The sequence below is a fragment of the Hibiscus syriacus genome, unplaced genomic scaffold (genome assembly GCF_006381635.1).
Source record: "Hibiscus syriacus cultivar Baekdansim isolate YM2019G1 unplaced genomic scaffold, ASM638163v2 tig00111402_pilon, whole genome shotgun sequence".
NCBI lineage: Eukaryota > Viridiplantae > Streptophyta > Magnoliopsida > Malvales > Malvaceae > Hibiscus > Hibiscus syriacus.
Window position 1 is genome coordinate 3,945,688 of NW_024063082.1, and position 19,143 is coordinate 3,964,830.

Here is a 19,143-nt window from a genome sequence, read left to right on the forward strand (position 1 = left end):
TATGAAATATGTGATTATAAGATCAATGATTACACGTACATGTGGTACGTGACATAAAGGAAATGATATGAATAAGTGATGTGAGCTGTTATAAATTACAATGCCCATGTTATGTGATATGAGAGCTAGGGTATAGTTGGCATGCCAAGGGTCGAGGGTTTGCCTATGTTCTTCGGGACATATGGACTGTTTACCTATGTTCTTCGGGACATATGGACTGTTTACCTATGTTCTTCGGGACATATGGACTGATTACCTAGGTTCTTCGGAATCTATGGACTGGTCTTTCGGGACATTTATATGAGCTGTAGTGACAGCATAATAGTGCACAACCTCAATGTACTCACATACCTTAAGTTCTCAACAGTGTACATGGGTTAATAAAGAGATTTAATAAGTATACTGAATATGATATGTATATGCGATTTGTTATATGTAATAGATCACAGGATTTATGTAAGGATGTTAAATTGCAAGGTTATATGTACATGTGAGTATATGTTATAGAAATTACATGATGAGTATATGGTAAGTGAAAGGGATTAATGATAGTATTTGCAGATGTATGCCTTTTATTTATAAGAAATTATATATGGTTATATTATATGTTTTATATGCCTCACTAAGTCATCGACTTAGCGTGTGATTGTTTCACACGTAGGTATGAAAAGCGAAAAGAGAAATAAAGAGGAACAAGACAGGTCAGTTCTCCTTACCAAAGATCAGATCAGAAATGTAGATCGAATTACATGTATTTTGTTAGAAAGTATTTAGTTGGCATGTAATAATTAAAAGGATTTGTATTGGATACACTTTGATCGAGTTTTGAAACGCATATATATATGTAAATGGTATTGGTTTTCTATTTGTAATCTGGAAATTTTAACATTTGGGTACTGTTCATACGGTATTGTTCATATCGTATTTTATTGTTCATAAATACGCTTTTATTTTTAAAATTTTATACCAAATACAATTGAATAATATATGATCGTATTTTCTTAATATAAATTCAAATGTTCAGTTATTTTACAAGAATAAAAGTTTTGAAAATGTCAATGTGACATCTCGGACTCGTATCCAGGTCGGGTACGGGTTGGAGTGTTACACCAAAAGTAAACACTTATATAAACATTTAAAAGGACAACATATAGGTTTAGTGCAGTTTCAATGACAACATAAAGAGTAGTAGTTTATTCTTGAAACTTAAATTCGCAACACTGTGAAGTTAGTATTTGTCTTTGTTTTTTGGTTGAAGTAATGCAATTCATTCTAGTTTCAATTTGCAGAAGAATAGTAGTTTTTGAAACTTAAATTCGCAATGCGAAAATGAAATTCGCAACGCGAAAACTAAAACCGCGTTGCGATTTTCGTGTTGCGAATTTCATTTTCGTGTTGCGAATTTAAGTTTCAAAAACTACTCTTCTTCTGCAAATTGAAACTTGAATGAATTGCATTACTTCAACCAAAAGACAAATACTAACTTCAAAGGGTTAAAGACTAAACAATTTAGCAGTATTGGCAGCAACCGAATGAATTTACTAAGCAATCTAAGTGAAATGGTTAATCTATATATTGAAATTATGAGTAAATTTATCATCAATTTAAATATGAAAAATCTAATAATAATACAAAAATTTTAAAATAAAAATAATTAAAAAACCTAACCCTCGGTGGTTGATTTTCCATTTGTGGCCGTGATGGTTGTGAGAGGGTGGCTCTGAGAGATGGAGATAGAGGGGGTCGTCGGATATGGGGATGAATATCGCCGGAGATGGAGACGAATGCCGCCGTAGAGAGTGAGAGATGGAGATGAGACTGAGTTGCGATTTAGAGTTTTAGGTTATGAGTTGCAATTTACGGGATATATTGTTTATATTTGTGTTGCGAAATTAATATTCGTATTTCGAATTTGAAAATAAAATTCGCATTACGAAAATAAACGCGCTTTGCGAATTTGACTTATGTGTTGCGAATTTGGAAAATCGCATTACGGAAAAGGAATTCGAGTTGTGAATTTCAAAACTGAGTTGCGAATCTGGGAAATTCGTGTTACGAATTTGGAAACTGTGTTGCGAAATTGGAGTTCGAGTTGCGAATTTATTGGTTATTTTTGTAAATCCAAAAAAATTGGTTATTTTCGTAAATCCAAAAAAAATTAATTAAAATCATATATTATATGACATTTTCGATCACTGAAATTATTTTCTCTTATCAAAAATATCTGAAAAAACTCTGATAAACAAAGTAGGAAGAAATTCATGAGATAATCTATTTTGGAAATAAACCAGAGTATAGTTATCTTCATGTTATAAACACGGACACGCTATTTTACACAATATTCAAAGGATCATTAATGAAGTGTGTTATGAAGATATGACGTGTGTGGACTTTTATCAGCTTAATTGACGTACTATTGTGAGCCAAAGTCAAGGTTGTGGACAAATGGAGGCCGATTAGTTGGAAGCTTAGGCTCACCTTTAGCTTTAAAATGAAAATAAAAAATTGATAGATATGTAAGACTTTGGGGTCTACAAAAGCTGAACTAACTTTAATTTTTTTAGGTGGCCATAACCATTAATTTTTATTAACATGAATAAATATAAGATAATATATATTTAAAAATAACTTTAATTATTTAATATTAAACACTCACATTTTTATATTTATAATGTTTGAAATTGAGACCTCAAGAAATAATCATAATTTTTTTACCTTGAAGGCCAATTGGTTTGTGCATATATTATACTTTTCTTTAAGGATTTTGCGTCACTTGTTTTTTCTTATCATCTTTGTTAGTTGAAGGTGACATTAGTTTTGATACTGGTTATCGATAATCGGTATTCATATATTTATTTTCTTGTCTTTTTAATTTTTAATAATTTTGTTTTTATGGTATGTCTTTATATGTTTTTTGGTATGCTTTTAGATTTCTTTATTTGTCATTTGACCTTTTAATTGTCTCAGGGTTAGATTTGATATTTTCTTAACTTATCAAAAAAGGCTTATTTGTATTCCTCTTGATATTTTTTACTTTGGACCCTCAGATTGAATTTCGATATGTGATTTGCGTTCGAAGATAGTTTTCTCACGACACTCGACTCTGATTTACGATGATCGATGGTCTTTCAATAGTTTAATTTCATATTGTGATTCATTTGTCGATGTAATTAGATATGTTCGTAACTGTGTTTTGTTTGAGTTTTTTATGGATTTTAACTTTTTTGTTATATAATCATTCTATGATCTCAAGTGAATAGTTTATTGTGTCAATGGCTATAAGAAATGTCCTAATTAAATGTGTAGTTTACGTTTATATTGTAAAATTTCATTGTAATTTTTTATATTTCTTCTTTTTTAATAAAATTGACGAGTTCTATTTATATAAAAAAGAATAATGAATTAAATGTAAAAAAATACTTGAATTAATCGATAATCTAAGATCTTTATAACTTGATATTGAAATCTCAAATCTTTAATTTTGTTCATCCAAATTAGCACATGAATCAATAAGGGAGGTTGGCTCTCAATTTTTTACATATGAAGAATAAGAAAAATTAACTTATGTGTAACTTATGGCTCATAACGTCAATAAATAACATAGTATAATTAATTTTTATTTAATCCTTTATCAAATAAAAATTAGTTATTTGAGTATCTACATTTACGTGACTTGTAATTTATTCAATAAATATAATTTTATTAACCTTAGTTATATTATGTCACTTTAACATAAATCAACCCTTTTATGATAATATAAATAATATACATAATTATATATGTTATGTCAATATAATCTAATTATAATGTGCTAATTTTTTTTAAATGATTTGCCATAGAATGCCAATGTTTTTTTTAAAGAGACCAATGAATATTATTAGGTTACTACGAGTGCTTGTTACATTGTATTGATGTTATCATTATGTTGAACCAAACAACTTAGGTGCATACAATGTTGCTTCTTCAGCTGGCACTAACGACACTTCCTCACCAGAAACTGAAAAAAATATCTTGATTCAACACTAACACTAGTAGAAGAAGAATTAGAAAATGGAAAAAATATCTTAGATTTGATTTTTTAATGAATAGAAGTGAGCTACTTGATAATCGATTCGAAAAGTTTATGAGCAATTCAGAAAAAATAATCTTAAACTCAAATGTTTCGAATTCAAGTTGAGCTTCAATTTTTTATTTGAAGTTCGAGTCCAACTTGACAATCTTAAGTCCGTGAGCTTTCGAATCGAGTTGAGCTCAGGTTTAAAATTTTCAAATCGAGTCAAGTTAAACAATACTCTAACTCAACTCGTTTACGTTCCTAGTGCGAAAGCAAATATGCTGACTTGAGTTCTGCTTCAGCTGTACAGACATAAGCTGAACTCCTTGATAACTATTTTCAAATATTTGGTGATTTTAATTCGCTGAATTTAATTCTATCCCTCAATGGAAATCTCCATTCAAATAACAAATTTCAAAGATAAATGTCAAAAGAGTCAAATTAAATTAAAACAAAAATATCAATTTTTAGATAAAATAATTAAAAGAAACAATTTTTTTAAAAAATTAACCCTATTTACAAGTACAACACAGGTGGGTTGATTAAAAGATACCCACGCCCGTGCGTTGACCTGACCTGAGGACACGAGATCTTTTTCCAATTTCTATTTTGTTTTCTTGGTTCATGTATTTATAGGTGAACTACTAAGATAAAAGCCATATAATATATATGGTTTAATAAGATTTCGACAGCATTATATGTATGCTTTATTTTTTTACAATTTCCCCATGTATGCTTGATTAAATGTTGAAGTATGGATACTTTTTCATGGATAAAAAACCCTAAAAAATGTTTATAAAAAGTTAGCTATTTATCATAAAATACCTGTGTAACTTTGATATTATGACTCAAATTATAGTATTTAATAATGGAAAGTATTTAAAATGAATAATTATAAATAAAATATTAGTATGATAGTATTTATCTCATTTAACCATTTTACAAAATGATTTTTTTCTTAAAGAAAGTATTCTTTATCTTAAATAATTACTTAATATTTTGATTTTATACAATTATACACGTTAAATATGAATTTAAATTATTTTTATAAATTATTATCAAAATTATTAATATAATATCATTTTACGAGTACACATTATAAAAGTTTTTAATTTATATAAATAAACTGATGAGAACTTAATGTTATTAGACTTAAAATTTTGAAGAATTTTTCATATATATTTTCTTTTTATTATAATGCTCATAGATTCACGGACAGAGCCAGTATTGTATGAGTTGATGGTCCAACAATTTTTAAAAAGAAAATTTTCTCATTTAAATTTTATATATAATATAAAGAAAACGACACCACTTTTATAAATATTTTGATATCCTTAAAAATAAAAATTTACCTCATTCTTTTAAAAATATTTTATATAAAAAAAGTAAAATTTTATTTTTTTCAATAACACGTTAATGCCATAATTTAGAATTTAAAATTATGACACTGTAATTTAAAATTTTTAACTTTATCTCTTTATATGCTTATACATTATTTTTTGTTTTGAAAGTTTATACATTATTATACATCAAATACTAATATTTTTAATATTAATATGTATGGTGCTAAAATTATTTTTTATTGTTATAAACGTTGAAGGTTTCTTGTTAATTATATAAAATTTTAATTATTATTTACTAATTTGAATAATGATTATCATTATGGACTTTAAACTCGGAACCTACAATAATTATCATTTTGGACTTCAGGGATTTGGACCAGTATAGCCCACCTCTTTTGACGCCTCAGTCCCGTGAACATATTCCGTGAGATCCTCGTGTTAATTCAATATATAATATATATGGGTTAAGATTTATATACACATTTTATAAATATAGTCGTTTAAATTTAAAATATTTAGAGAAAATAATACTTTATTTTATCAACGAGATCTCTCAATGTGTCCTAATTTATTATAATTTTAGATAATAAAAAGATAAAATAATTTGGGGGGAAAAGTATAAATTCCTATTGATATCTTGAATAAATAAATTGAACTGGAGAAACCATGGGTATTATAAATATGATGGTTTTCTTATATTCTTTTAAATTAAAAAGTTTTACAGAAAATTATTAAATATATATTTTTACAATTAAAAGTATCATATATTGTCACACTGGAAAGACTAAAAAATAAAAATAAATTACAGACAATGTTCCATTTTAAAAGAGCAAAGTGCCATGAAGTTGAGATTTGATACTTATTTATGGGACGAAATGAATTTAATTTCATAATTAATCAATTATTTATTTCAAAAACTTTAGTACATTAAAAAAATGTATGTTACCAGCAATATATTATTAAGACATCAACATGATAATTTTTTTCATCTCCAATGTACAACCAAAAACCAACAATTTGGTTAAGTTCTATAAGGTTTAAATTTTGAAAACAACAAATAATTTTAAGATTTTAGAAAGAAAAGATTTGTTTCTTTTCAATTTGTGTTTATAAATTTCAATAAGTTTCGATAAAAAAATATAAATTCAACATAACTTTTTAGATGTTCAAGATATCAATATCGATAAAATAATTCATTAATTTAATCTATGAATTAATAATATTTTATCCATAAATAAAGAATAAAGTATGTTCAGAGCGCCATAATTTCTGCATTAGCAAATCTTAATTGGGATTGTTAGAATTAACACAATTTCGATTTTTAAAAGTCAAACAAATAAATTAAATATGTGTCAATAATAAAGATGTTTAATCTATATTTAAAGGAATAAATATTAAGATCGATTAATTAAAAAGGAATAAATATTGAAAGTAAACATTAAATGCACATTGTGATACTTCCATCAGTAGAATTTGATATTAAATTTTACTTTTATTTTTTGATAAAGATGTTTAAATTTGATACTTTTATTAATTATATTTATAAAGTTTTGATTTTTGTTTACTAACACCGTGATAAAGGAACTGCCACTGTAAAGTGTTTCAACGCCAGTCACCTTGAAAAAAAATAATCTATAAAGGGGTAAACAAAAAGCTCCCATTGGGAGGTCGAAAGCAGCACGTTGCCTTTGCGCTCTCTGTTCCTATCTATTTCTTCTCCTCTCGATCCTTTTTTTTTTGCTTGCATGTTTTGGGTTTTATTTATAATCTATGAAAAACTTCAATTATTTTTTGTTTTAATAAAAATCTGGGTTGTTTTTATGTAATCACTGGATCCGCCTTGGATTCCAGTTTTCCGATTCTTCTGTTTTTAGACTTTGAATAATTGAATTAATAATAAATTTTTGTATAAAACAAAGAATGGGGATTTGAGTCAGCAGCTGTGTCCTTTGGAAAACAACTAAAGATTCAATCTTGGCTGGGAAACTGCAATCCGATTGCTGATAAAAATTCGGGGGTTTTCTTGCTTTTATGGTGTTTTGAGCGGTTGATGGAGCTGTTGGGGATAATAGTAAATTTCGGGTTTTAGAAAACGTTGATTATTTCTTGAGGATAGTTATGGATGAAGTTGGTCCTAGTAATCAAGGTGAGCCTCGCACGACCTCAGGATCGGGCTCCGATCAAGGCTCTGCCATGCGGTGGAGGCCGAGGCAGCTGGTTTTTAGGCCGTACTCAACTACAAACGAAGCTGATAGAAAGTTGCGTGTTGTTGTCAGGAGGCCTGTAAGTTCGCTTTCCTAATTGTATGCTCATATTTAGTTCAAAAGTTTGCTAGTTTTTTCTTTGTCATGTTGCGATGTGTTGAAAACTCAGGAGCTTTTGATTTGGGTTTGAGTTTGAATTGTTATGGATTAAGTGATATTCAGCTGGTTTTAGTTGTGGGTTCATTGGCGATTCTGTTTAGCATAAGCAATGCATATATAAACATATAAGCAATGTGGAGGTCAGAAGATATGGACCCTTATTTTATCCATGTTCAGCGTGTAAATTCTAAATGTTTCGCTAGCTGCAAATACATTATAGAAAGCTATGAATATGAATGGGGAATGCTACTCTTGTTTCGGTTAGTATAATGTTTCATGCCTGCCTGTATGCTTAAGCAGAGTAGGTAGTCAAATTAGATTCTGATAGAAGAACTCAATGTATCAGTACTGATATTAGCATAGCAAGATTACCGAATTGGTTTTAGATCCCACATTCTATCTACCCTTACAAGCCTTAAGCTAATACAACTCATACCAATAGCCGATGAATCAAATGACAAATCTAAACTAGGGAGTAAAGACACCATGAACAATAGGAGTCTTAATGGGCATGGATACTTATTTGTATGGCACTTGCATGTTGGGTGGTTAACTTCATTCCTAACACCGCCTTTACCAATATAGATCTTCTCCTAGTCATTTAATGGTCTATTGTCAAATACCTCTATTTTTCCTTGTGCATAATGTTCTCCATTCTTGCCTTATTGTCAACATTCATGTTATACTGTCTGATATGGTTTAATGTTTTGAAGGACAATAAGATTAGACACTAAATAATTAGCTCTGAATTTTGTACTATAAAGATATACTGACATATAGCTTGATATGAAATACAAAAAGGGTCTTGCTTGGGTTATCCATATTATTTTATATATCTTTTACACTCAAGAAGAGGTAAAAGAAAAGGCAAACGAGAATTATTTCTGGGTGCATGGACTCATATAAGGCAAATCTTTGTGCTAACATGCAGCTTTAACTGTGCAGTTGGTGGCAAGACTGACTAAGGACATAATTGAAACGTACCAAATATGCAACTCACAATTTAAATATTCAGAAGAATTGAATCCAAAGCGGTTTTTGACTAGCCCATCTGTCGGTGTCCTCAATGATGGCTGTGACAATGTGAAATCAGATCTTATTCTAACATTGAACTTTGTCTTGATCAATTTAGAAACACAGCAAAGGTTTGTTACTACTATTTATGATTTTCCTCGATGGTGTGAACTATATTTTTGAAGCATTTCTTGTATTTTCTTTGTGAATTGAATTCACATGTGCATTTTGGATTTTCTTGGTGGTGAATAAAGATGGTTGTTCTTTTTCTTTTGCTAAAACTTCCATTGTTCTACCAATAGTCGTTAGAGGATCCAATACTAAAATGGATTTTTTTTTTAAATTGACGCTTGTGATATACAGATCAGTTTTGAATGTACATTTTTTTCTTTTCATGTGGTTAGCTCCTCTAAGCCATGAAATACGCCTGCTTAGTTTCTGGGTTGTGAACTTTGAATTTGGGATGTTGGAAATAATTGTACATCAATCTAAATATGGAGTTTTGGGTTTCCAAGCTTGGGTAATAATTATTTTTAATTAATTTTCAAATTCAAACTACCATTCCTCTCTTAACCTCTCTCCTCCTTCAGATTTTCAGTTTTAAAAGTCTAATCTATCTATTGAGCTTGTTTCTTTCTACTTAAGTCTAGCACCAAAGAATACTTTTTGTTTCTGTTTCTTTGCAACCCCGGTAATATTCTTTTTCTTCTATCCGTGGTTTTGGGTATTGAAGTGTTTTTTTAGAAAGGGATTGGGATCGAGGTTGGGGCTGGCACTGGGTAAGAATGAGACTGCACTGGCTCTATAATTGACAGGTAAAAGGTCAGCTGAAGCCTGATTTATCTCAGCTCAAGCATTGGTTAGCCAGGCAAGTTCTTTCCTTGTGGGAAAAATCATAATATTATATAGTTAATGTATTGAATATGTAAGAAACCAATGTCAGCTTCAGTTTAGTGTCTGATTGTTTGATGTGTTGCATATTGTTATAGTTTGTCAAAATGCCAGGAGAAAAATTTAACATGTGCACTAGTTAATATTTTTTAGCTTATTTGGGCGGGTTATGCTGCTAAGAAGTGTGTTTTAGTTAGCATGGTTGAAGAACAAAACTGTTTTTTTTATAGGAATAGAAGGCCTCATTAAAAACCTCCCTCATAGTTGTCTCTTTAAAGGAGACAAGTAGCGGAAGGAGGAAAAGAGTGCCTTAGTAGATTAATAACCAACAATTACATAAGATACCCAAACATTACAAAAGATTGCCTAAACAAAGAAACATAACCAAAATAAAATGCCAAAAGCACAGCTCCTAAAAACAAACTCCACACTCACTAACCAATTCCTGACTTAGCTAGACCATCAGCTTCCTCATTAATACATCTGCTGATATGCCTAATAACAACATTATAAAGCCCAACTGACTTCTGAATTTCTGTAATAAAATCAACAAGGTGAACCGGGCAGAGATCCGGGCTGTTGATCCATTTCACTGCCAGAAACGAGTCACTTTCTAAAATCAGATTTCCTTTGTCCCTCCAAACTGAATCAAAAAACATATCTAACCCCACTTTGATCGCAAAAATCTCAGCTAGAATAGGAGAACAAGGTCCTAAAGCTGTAGAGAATGAAACCAGCTTGTTATTACCAGCATCTTTAAGAACTCCACCAATACCACTCCTTTTCCAGTCAAAATTGACTGCCCCATCAACATTCATCTTAAAGTACCCGGAAGGAGGAGGGCACCATTTTAATCTAGACAGTCGAAAATTAGAGGGGGATTTATGCTTATCCGCCAAAGTAAGATCTCCCACAAGGCTGTCCAAATGAATAGACAAATCCTTATTTTTTGCTAAAAACCATGATGCCACCCTATACCTCACCAAAAAGAACAAATTATCTTTGTCCATCTTGCCATTCTCAAAAACAATCTGATTCCGGCACAGCCAAACAGACCACAAAACTACTCCTGGAATAAATCTCCAAATATCCGAGTAGGGTCTAAGATGCAACCATGAAAGCAAAAAGCCTTTCGGATTATTAGGAAAGACTGAAATAACTTTCCACAAACAGAGTAGTTTTATCCAAATTTGCCAAACCTGGACACAGGAAAAGAATAAATGACTGACAGATTCTGGTTCCTGTCCACATAACACACAAAGAGGGTTTTCGATATCTTTAACCCCTCTTCTCAATAAAACAGTTTTGACAACCATCTTCTGATGAATAACTTGCCATAGGAAAATCTCTACCTTTGGTGGGACTAAGCCCTTCCACACAATCTCCAACCAAGAATTGTCAGATTCTGCTAAACTTGAAAATAATCTTGAGCAAGAATTAACCGAGAACTCACCATCCCCACTACCTTTCCACACAACACGGTCTCCACCCTTCAACAGCGGGCGAAAATTATCCAGCAACACCATCAGTTCCATCCAATGCTCAAACTCACTATCCATTAAATTCCTCCTAAGTTGTAAATCCCACACCCACTCCCCATTCGACAAACACCCAAAATCAGCCACAACACCTTCCTTATTAACAGACAGAACAAAGAGCCTAGGAAACAAAGTCTTCAAGGAAACATTAGAAATCCAAGAATCAAGCCAAAATCTGATAGATTCTCCTTTTCCCACCTGAAGCACGAGATTATTTCGAAAGCATAATCCAAATGAGTCGTTAGACCAATAGTTATTTAAAACACCTTTCCAAATCCAAGACACATTAGAGGGCAACTTATCATCTACCACAATAGAGCTCGAACCCACATTGTACTTAGAACAAATCAATGTCTTCCACCAAGAGTCCTTCTCTGTACCAAACTTCCAAACCCACTTGCCCAATAAAGCTCTATTCCGTAATTTTAGATCCGAAATTCCCAATCCCCCCAACAAAACTGTTTTCAAGTTTTAAGTACTGAATTGGTTTTTCTGGCATTCCTGAGTATGAAAATATATCATGTTATATTACATATCCTGTGCAAGCATGGTTGCTTTTGACTTGCATAGTTCAATTCATTACTATATCACATATGTTGCCTGTGTATCACTTTTGTTTATCTCCTTAATGATGCACCAAAATTGTTAGTTAATGCAATTAGAACTATCAATTGTGAGAAAACAAAGGACAACCCAACCATTCAAAAAAATGAGCAGATATTATTCATGAAGATCTGGCTTTTGGCAGCTTTATGGATATGTCAATGTAGCTTTAAAACTATTTCTGTTTTTTTATTCTCATTTAACTTAAGCTTTTTGAAGGAAGCTTTTACTCAATTTTCAACGATTCTGTGTAGATATATTGTCAAAGATGTTATTGGTCACGGGACTTTCGGGCAGGTTGCTAAATGCTGGGTTCCTGAAACAAGCAGTTTCGTTGCTGTGAAAATAATTAAAAACCAACCTGCTTACTATCAGCAAGCACTGGTTGAAGTTTCTATTTTGGCAGCGGTGATTTTCTTACAGCTGTATATATCCTTATTTAAAAATATAAGTCGTGAAACATCATTTTGTTTGCTTAATTGTTTGCCTTTTGCAGCTAAACAAAAAGTATGATCCAGAAGACAAGCATCACATTGTCCGTATTTATGATTACTTTGTATATCAACGTCATTTGTGCATTTGTTTTGAACTTCTTGATACAAATCTGTGAGTAATTTTATGTATTCCGATGAAAGAAGATTCATCATTTGTGAATTTCTTTTAACCATTAGATACACTTTTCTTATAGGTTTTGCAGCATGTTATTGACATTTTACCCCTGATCTAGGTATGAACTCATCAAGATAAATCATTTCAGGGGTTTGTCATTGAGCATCGTTCAGCTGTTTTCAAAACAGGTGTTTGCTGTTTGCTTATAGCTGAATTTGGATTGACCTGAACAACGACCGGACTAGCTGTAAGCATCTGCTTCCAGTTTTCTTTCGGGTTCACCCTAACTTTTTTTTATTTTATTCAGATTCTACAGGGACTGGCTTTATTAAAAGATGCTGGAATAATTCATTGTGATCTTAAGCCAGAAAATATTCTTTTATGCACGAGGTGAGTTGCTTCTTCAAGATTATTACAGACTAGGAACTTATAATATATTTTATTTTTTCAGTGAAATTTGATTCTTCTGCCCTTGAAATAATAGTGTCAAGCCAGCTGGAATTAAAATAATTGACTTTGGATCAGCTTGCATGGAAGAACGGACTGTTTATTCCTACATCCAGGTTTCCACCAATAGCTACTACTTTCATGCTGTTCATTCTTATCATTCTCTGGAGGGTCTTACAACTGTATTTTCATTTCTTTCTGCAGAGCCGGTATTATAGATCTCCTGAAGTTCTTCTTGGATATCGGTATCCTTTTGGCATTAATTTATGGCTTTATTATTTCCTATATATTGATTTTGCTTACTGCTTTGTATCATATAGCATTGTATGGTTTTCAAAGTCATGATCACTGGTTGTGGTTCATTATTATTTTTATGATTAGAAAACTTAATTCTTATTTTTGTGTATATGGTCATGATTGTTCGTTTTAGTTTGAACCTTGATCCTTTTTCAGATATACAACAGCCATTGACATGTGGTCCTTTGGCTGCATAGTCGCTGAACTGTTTTTAGGGCTGCCTTTATTCCCAGGTGCTTCAGAATTTGATCTTCTAAGGCGAATGATAAAAATACTTGGGTATGGCTCTTGCTTTGGCTAGTTCTAACATTTTGTTTGTATATCTAGGCATCATTTTCTTGAGACTGAATTTGGAATAGCTTTTCTTTGGTTGATTTGGTATAGAGGTAACTGAATAGATGTTTTTTTTTCCATAATGTGAAAACTTGTATAAGTAGTCGCTTATCATCAATAAGTATATGTGATTATCAAATTTCATTCCCTCTGTCCCTTTTTTTTTTACTCTTAGAAGTTCCAGCATTCAATGCAATATATATCTAATACTTTCACGAGTTTATAGATTTCCAAAGTTAAATTGCCCTTATGATAAACGAGAATGAACACGAAAAGAGAAACAAAAAAAAATTATTTGGTTTTTCAAAGTAGCATTTAATTTTTTAACATCACAAATTGACAGCTTAAGCTCCTCGATCCCTCTCTTTGGTTTCTGTTATTTCATCTAAAAGAATCATAATCACAAGTCAGATCCTCTAAAAGATCATTTGTCTCCTAAATTAGCTTGATAGGCATGAATAGTTATTAGGGAGATATATGTGTCTTACATGGTATGTGTTAAAGTTATGGTATTGGATATTTTAACTTTCTGATTAATGTGAATAGTTTAATTTAGTATTTTGTAATATGAGGACCTCTGAAGGATGTTGTGGAATTCTGGCTTTGAGCTGTTGGATTGTCTTCTTTTTGAGTCCCTTTCCTTGGCCCAAGAGTGACCACCTGTGAACAGCACATTAAATCCTTTGGTTCATATCGGAATTTCAACTTATTTATGTATACATGAAAATTGAAACCAGTTATACACGCATGCTTGTGCTGTTCCATGAATATTCAAGTAACTTTAGCTGTTAACTTGACTGGCCTAAGAAATTATTCTGAAAACTAGTTTTTGTTTCACTAAAACAAGTAAATAGAAGTAGCATGGTATATGCTGTGTACTAAAATTACACTATATGTATTTCATTGATTTGAATCATCTAACTTAGGTCGTGGAAGTTTAGAATTTTGCACGATAATGTGTTGCATCTTCAGAATTTTACAATCCTTCCTACTTGATTTTTCATTGTGTTACGTTTAATCAGTTGCTGTTTCTAAGTCAGCTATTTTCATGCATTTAAATATAAGTATATGCACAATATCATTTTCTTAATGTTTTCATATAATCTTATTTCTCCTTATCCCAATAAACCTGGTTTTTATTTGATAATCTATAAACCAAAATAAGAATTTTTAGCATTAATACTGATTCAGTTGTAGTTTTGCACTCGTTGTGAACAGCCTTTTGTATGCATTGTTTTCTTGTTGTAGATCACAACCCCCTGATTATGTTCTAAAGGAGGCAAAGAACACAATTAAGTTTTTTAAGTGCGTTGGGAGTATACACAATATAGAGAATGGTGAAGTTGGTGGCAGTAGTGCTTACCAAGAATTAACGGAAGAAGAATTTGAAGCTGTAAGTGTTCATATATTTGGCCCTGAAGACAACTATATGAAAGTAGTGAAAGAATAAAAATTTCTGTATGACTTTTCTTTATTTTCTATGTTACATCTATTGTCAATTATCTTAATCTGATAGTCATTGTTGCTTGTTTCTGTTCAGAGGGAGTTAAAAAAACCATTGATGGGGAAAGAGTATTTCGGTCATAAGAACCTTGAAGCAATTGTTACAAATTATCCTTACCGGAAAAACTTGCCTGAAGAGGATATCATTAAAGGTTAGCATCTGACTTCTACATTGAAAGTCCGGCTTCCATTGTTGGAAAATGTCTGCAGTGTGTGACTACTATCTGTTTAGAACTTACCAAAGCTGTTGCGTAATGAATCTATAACAGAGGGTCAAACACGATTAGCTTTGATTGATTTCCTGAGGGGACTAGTTGAGTTTGATCCAGCAAAACGGTGGTCACCTTTCCAGGTAATTGAAACTTCAGTTGAACGCTCCTCTATCATGCTATCCAGCTAAATATGAAGCAATAGTAAGAGTTTCAAGTTCATCTTGCAGGCTTCAAAACACCCTTTTGTTACTGGGGAACCTTTCACATGCCCATACAGACCTCCCCCTGGGACCCCTCGATTGGTATGGGACCTATGTGTGTAACTCTGCAATTAAAGAGTGTTGAACCTTATTTCATTTAACTATGTAGCTTTTATTCTATTCTTGGCACCAAGCATACAGAGGGATTGTCTATTCCTATCCTGATTACTATATGTATTTTTCTGAACAACGGTATTATCTTATTTTATTTTCTAGGAACTTCTCTCTTTTTTATAAAAAGTTTTAAGGTTGTTGAAAATAATTCGACATAGAGTTTTGTGCTTGTTTGAACAAATTTTAGCAATCATTTGGTAAAATTTCAATGTCCTTTGTGTGTATGTGAGTTAAAAAATCCTCTGGCCGGTAGTGAAAGATTGGGCTTTATTGGTCTTCTCATGGTTGCACTGCTTTTCAATTGTAGCAATCTGTTCTTGTGAATAACAAGCTTTACAATAAGAAACACTAATCTGTTATCTTCTGGGGGGGGGGGAAGAGAAGATCAAAAGATACTTGCCTAATATCTGCCTTTTTCTTGGTAGCCTGTTGCTCACAATATCAAGGTGGATCATCACCCTGGTGGAGGGCATTGGTTTGCAGCTGGTCTTTCCCCTAATGTATGCTTAAAAAGATCCATCATTTTTATTTCTAGAGCAATAGACTTTCAGCATTATTTTAATAGTAGTCTTATACTGATGTATATTTTCAACTGTATAGATTCATAACAGGAACGTGATTCCCTTTCATAACAGTCCACATTTCCAAATGATGCCGTACGGTCATGCAAATAGCTATGGCAGTATAGGAAGTCATGGCAGCTATAATGATAATACTGGACTTGGAAGCAGCTATGGGAGTTACGGAGATAGTAGTAACATGTTTGCATATTATTCACCTGTTGGTCCGTCTGCAATGAACATGCATCCACAGAGCGGTGCATCAATGCTTGGAAGTAGTCCTGATGCCAGATGGAGATATATGCAGTACTCTCAGGGTACAGGACTTGGTGTGAGTCCATCAGCTGGAAACTTTGCACCACTTCCCCTTGGCACTAGTCCCTCTCAATTTACTCCTCCAAGCTCCTACAGTCAAGTTTCAGGCGGTTCTTCCGGGCACTATGGTCCTACTTCTCCTGCGAGAAACAGTTGTCAGGGATCACCTTTAAGTAAGATGGCTACAGCTGGCCAATTTAATAGAAGAAAAGGCTGGGGATATTCTGGAAGTTCTCAATCTCAAGAGAGTTCATCATCTTCAAACTGGAAAGGACAAGTAACCGATGGCACCATTTCTATCCAAGCTGAGGGACACTCTCAAGTGATCGGTGGTTGCCCTTCTAACATACCGTCAAATTCTAACACAACCAACTGGAACCAACAGCTAAGTGGCATTGGAATGGCTACAGGCTACTCAACCGCTCAGAATATACCGAACTCCATCGCACTTGGTTCTAATTTGCAAATGCAGTGTAGCACAGGAACAACTCAAGACAAGTCAGAGGCCAGCGAGCCATTGCCTGATCCTGGAGATTGGGATCCAAATTATAGGTGAGTAGAGAACTTGAAACTGGAGTCTAAATTCATGTTCATCAAACATTGAGATATACTTTGTCTTAGCTGTATTATCTATGTTATTTGTTTCTCTTAATATATAAAAAATTGTCCATTGGATCTGGGGACAACCCATAAAAATATTGTCTTTGCTGTTCTTTACCCTCTGAAGGGTTTCTTCAGTGCCCAACATGTGGGCACTGCTGAATGCAGCTGCCTTTTCGGGCCTCTGCTGTACACTGCCTAAAGGATGGAGATATTCTTTAGTATACTGATGTTTGCAGTGTTTACAGTAGCCTTGCTTTTATAAAATTCTATAATAAGGGATAGAGAAAATGAGGGCATCTTGATACACAAAGTATGATTCTTGATCTTTATTATTTGTTGCAGTATTATTGTTCGATTGTAATAATATACTTCTTGATCATTTTCCTTTCAGTGAGAAGAGTAGATGTTTGTCATGCCTGGGCATACAATTCTTTCAATAGTTTCACAACTTATCATTGCATGTCATACATTTGGAAGCTTCTTTGTTTTATGTTCAAACTATTCTCATCAAGGACTTTACTTCCACAAAATAACGGGTTATTGGCTCAATATTTTATTGCATGGTTAGCCTAGAACATATCCATGGGTGTTTTATCAGTTGTGCCATATTGGTTTTTGTCCCACAAAATTCTTTTGTGCTGCATCAGGAATTCATGGTACTCCTAAAATCAGCTCTAGTTGCAACATTTGGCATATACCTAAGACAATATTTCTTGTGTTTGTTTTCACCATAGTGATGAGCTACTTCTACAAGAGGATGGATCAGAAGAGAGCTGCTTATCAGCTGACTTTAACAGAGGAATGCATATTGGTTTGGCTGATTCATCTGTTGGAGTTGGAAGATTCAACCGTCTCTCAACCACATGCTCAAATTTATCAATTCAAAGGTAATTGCATAACCTTATTGGTGAATGTCCCTTTCTCTTTGTTGACTTGGTTTCAAGATGTACATGTTCGAGTCAATTATTATCTTATTTTTCATTTTCCTTTCAACACGATTTTAGTTTTTTCTTATATGCATGCCTTTTATTCTCCCTATTGAAATTTACATAGTTGACGGTTATGTTCCACGTGACTGACGTAGTCCAATATGTGTTGTACATTATAGAGATGGATATGCACTACAGTTTCAGATGGAGCTAATTTTTTTTTTCATTTGAAGTGCTCAACACTGTTCTTGACTTATATATTGTTTGAGTGCAGACAAAATGTACCTATAGGATTTTCACATGTAGAAGTGGGTAGCCCTCCTTCAACTAATGATTTACAAGCCGGAGATCCGCGTTATTTGTCAAAGCATTCTCACTTCATGCCACATACGACACAAAATTCTCCTAGCCGTTTGGGGCAGCAAACTGTGCAGCGGTTCAGTCACGGCAGATCCACTGGTGCTCGGGGTAGCGAATGGAATCAGATGAAAATCCAGCTCCCCCCTTCTAGCTTTAACTCTGGGGGGCCACGTTCTCCTGGAAATAGCACATTCAGCAATGGCATGCCATGGGGTACTTCCTAACTTTACACTATCAAAATCTCTTTTAGTTACCTCGTACTTTGCCAAGTAACTTCACAGACCTACGTGTGTCGAAACTATATAATTATTGTTCGATAATTTAGGGAATAGAATAAATTGATTCTGTTTTACTCAATCCTGGCATTGTTAATGTAGGGCGTAGGGCTAACCACCCCGTCTTAAATATTCCACCAGGTTCTCGTGGAAGAAAGGACTATGGGAGGATCGCGTAATGTTGGCTTGGGATTATGTATAGGGTGTTTGACAAGAAATATGTAGTCAAATAGTTCACTTAATTAGTGAGGTCATTATAAGCAAATGCTCATCCGGACCACGCTCATTTATTTTGCTTTGCATACATATAATTTGTAGCGGTTGTTTTGCTTGTCTTCCATTCCCATTCTTCCTATCTGACCATGTTACTGAGATATCCAATGCACCTGCCTGCAACACGAAGAATGGTTATATCGTATTTGCGAGGATCTAAGTAGTGGTAAATTATACTATTTTATATCTCATAAACGTTGAAGCTGAAATTCTTTCCATTTTGATCCGTATGCTCCTGCTATGTTAC

At 32.9% G+C, this 19,143-nt stretch overlaps 1 protein-coding gene across 2 annotated transcripts; it reads left to right on the forward strand.

Annotated features, from left to right (window-relative positions):
* The first annotated feature begins 7,166 nt into the window (after positions 1–7,166).
* Positions 7,167–18,954, forward strand: LOC120162287 (dual specificity protein kinase YAK1 homolog). Of its 2 annotated transcripts, none has more exons than XM_039172455.1 (18): positions 7,167–7,680; positions 8,706–8,905; positions 12,061–12,214; positions 12,303–12,412; positions 12,534–12,603; positions 12,723–12,805; positions 12,900–12,978; positions 13,067–13,107; positions 13,316–13,438; positions 14,741–14,885; positions 15,033–15,147; positions 15,265–15,347; positions 15,435–15,509; positions 16,007–16,081; positions 16,182–17,008; positions 17,794–17,946; positions 18,263–18,561; positions 18,726–18,954. In XM_039172455.1, the coding sequence occupies exons 1-18, from the start codon at positions 7,516–7,518 to the stop codon at positions 18,800–18,802; spliced, it is 2,874 nt and encodes a 957-aa protein (XP_039028386.1). In that variant the 5' UTR covers positions 7,167–7,515; the 3' UTR covers positions 18,803–18,954. The 2 variants fall into 2 exon arrangements, with proteins under 2 accessions (XP_039028386.1, XP_039028387.1); XM_039172456.1 differs by having other exon boundaries at positions 18,765–18,954.
* The last annotated feature ends 189 nt before the right edge of the window (positions 18,955–19,143 follow it).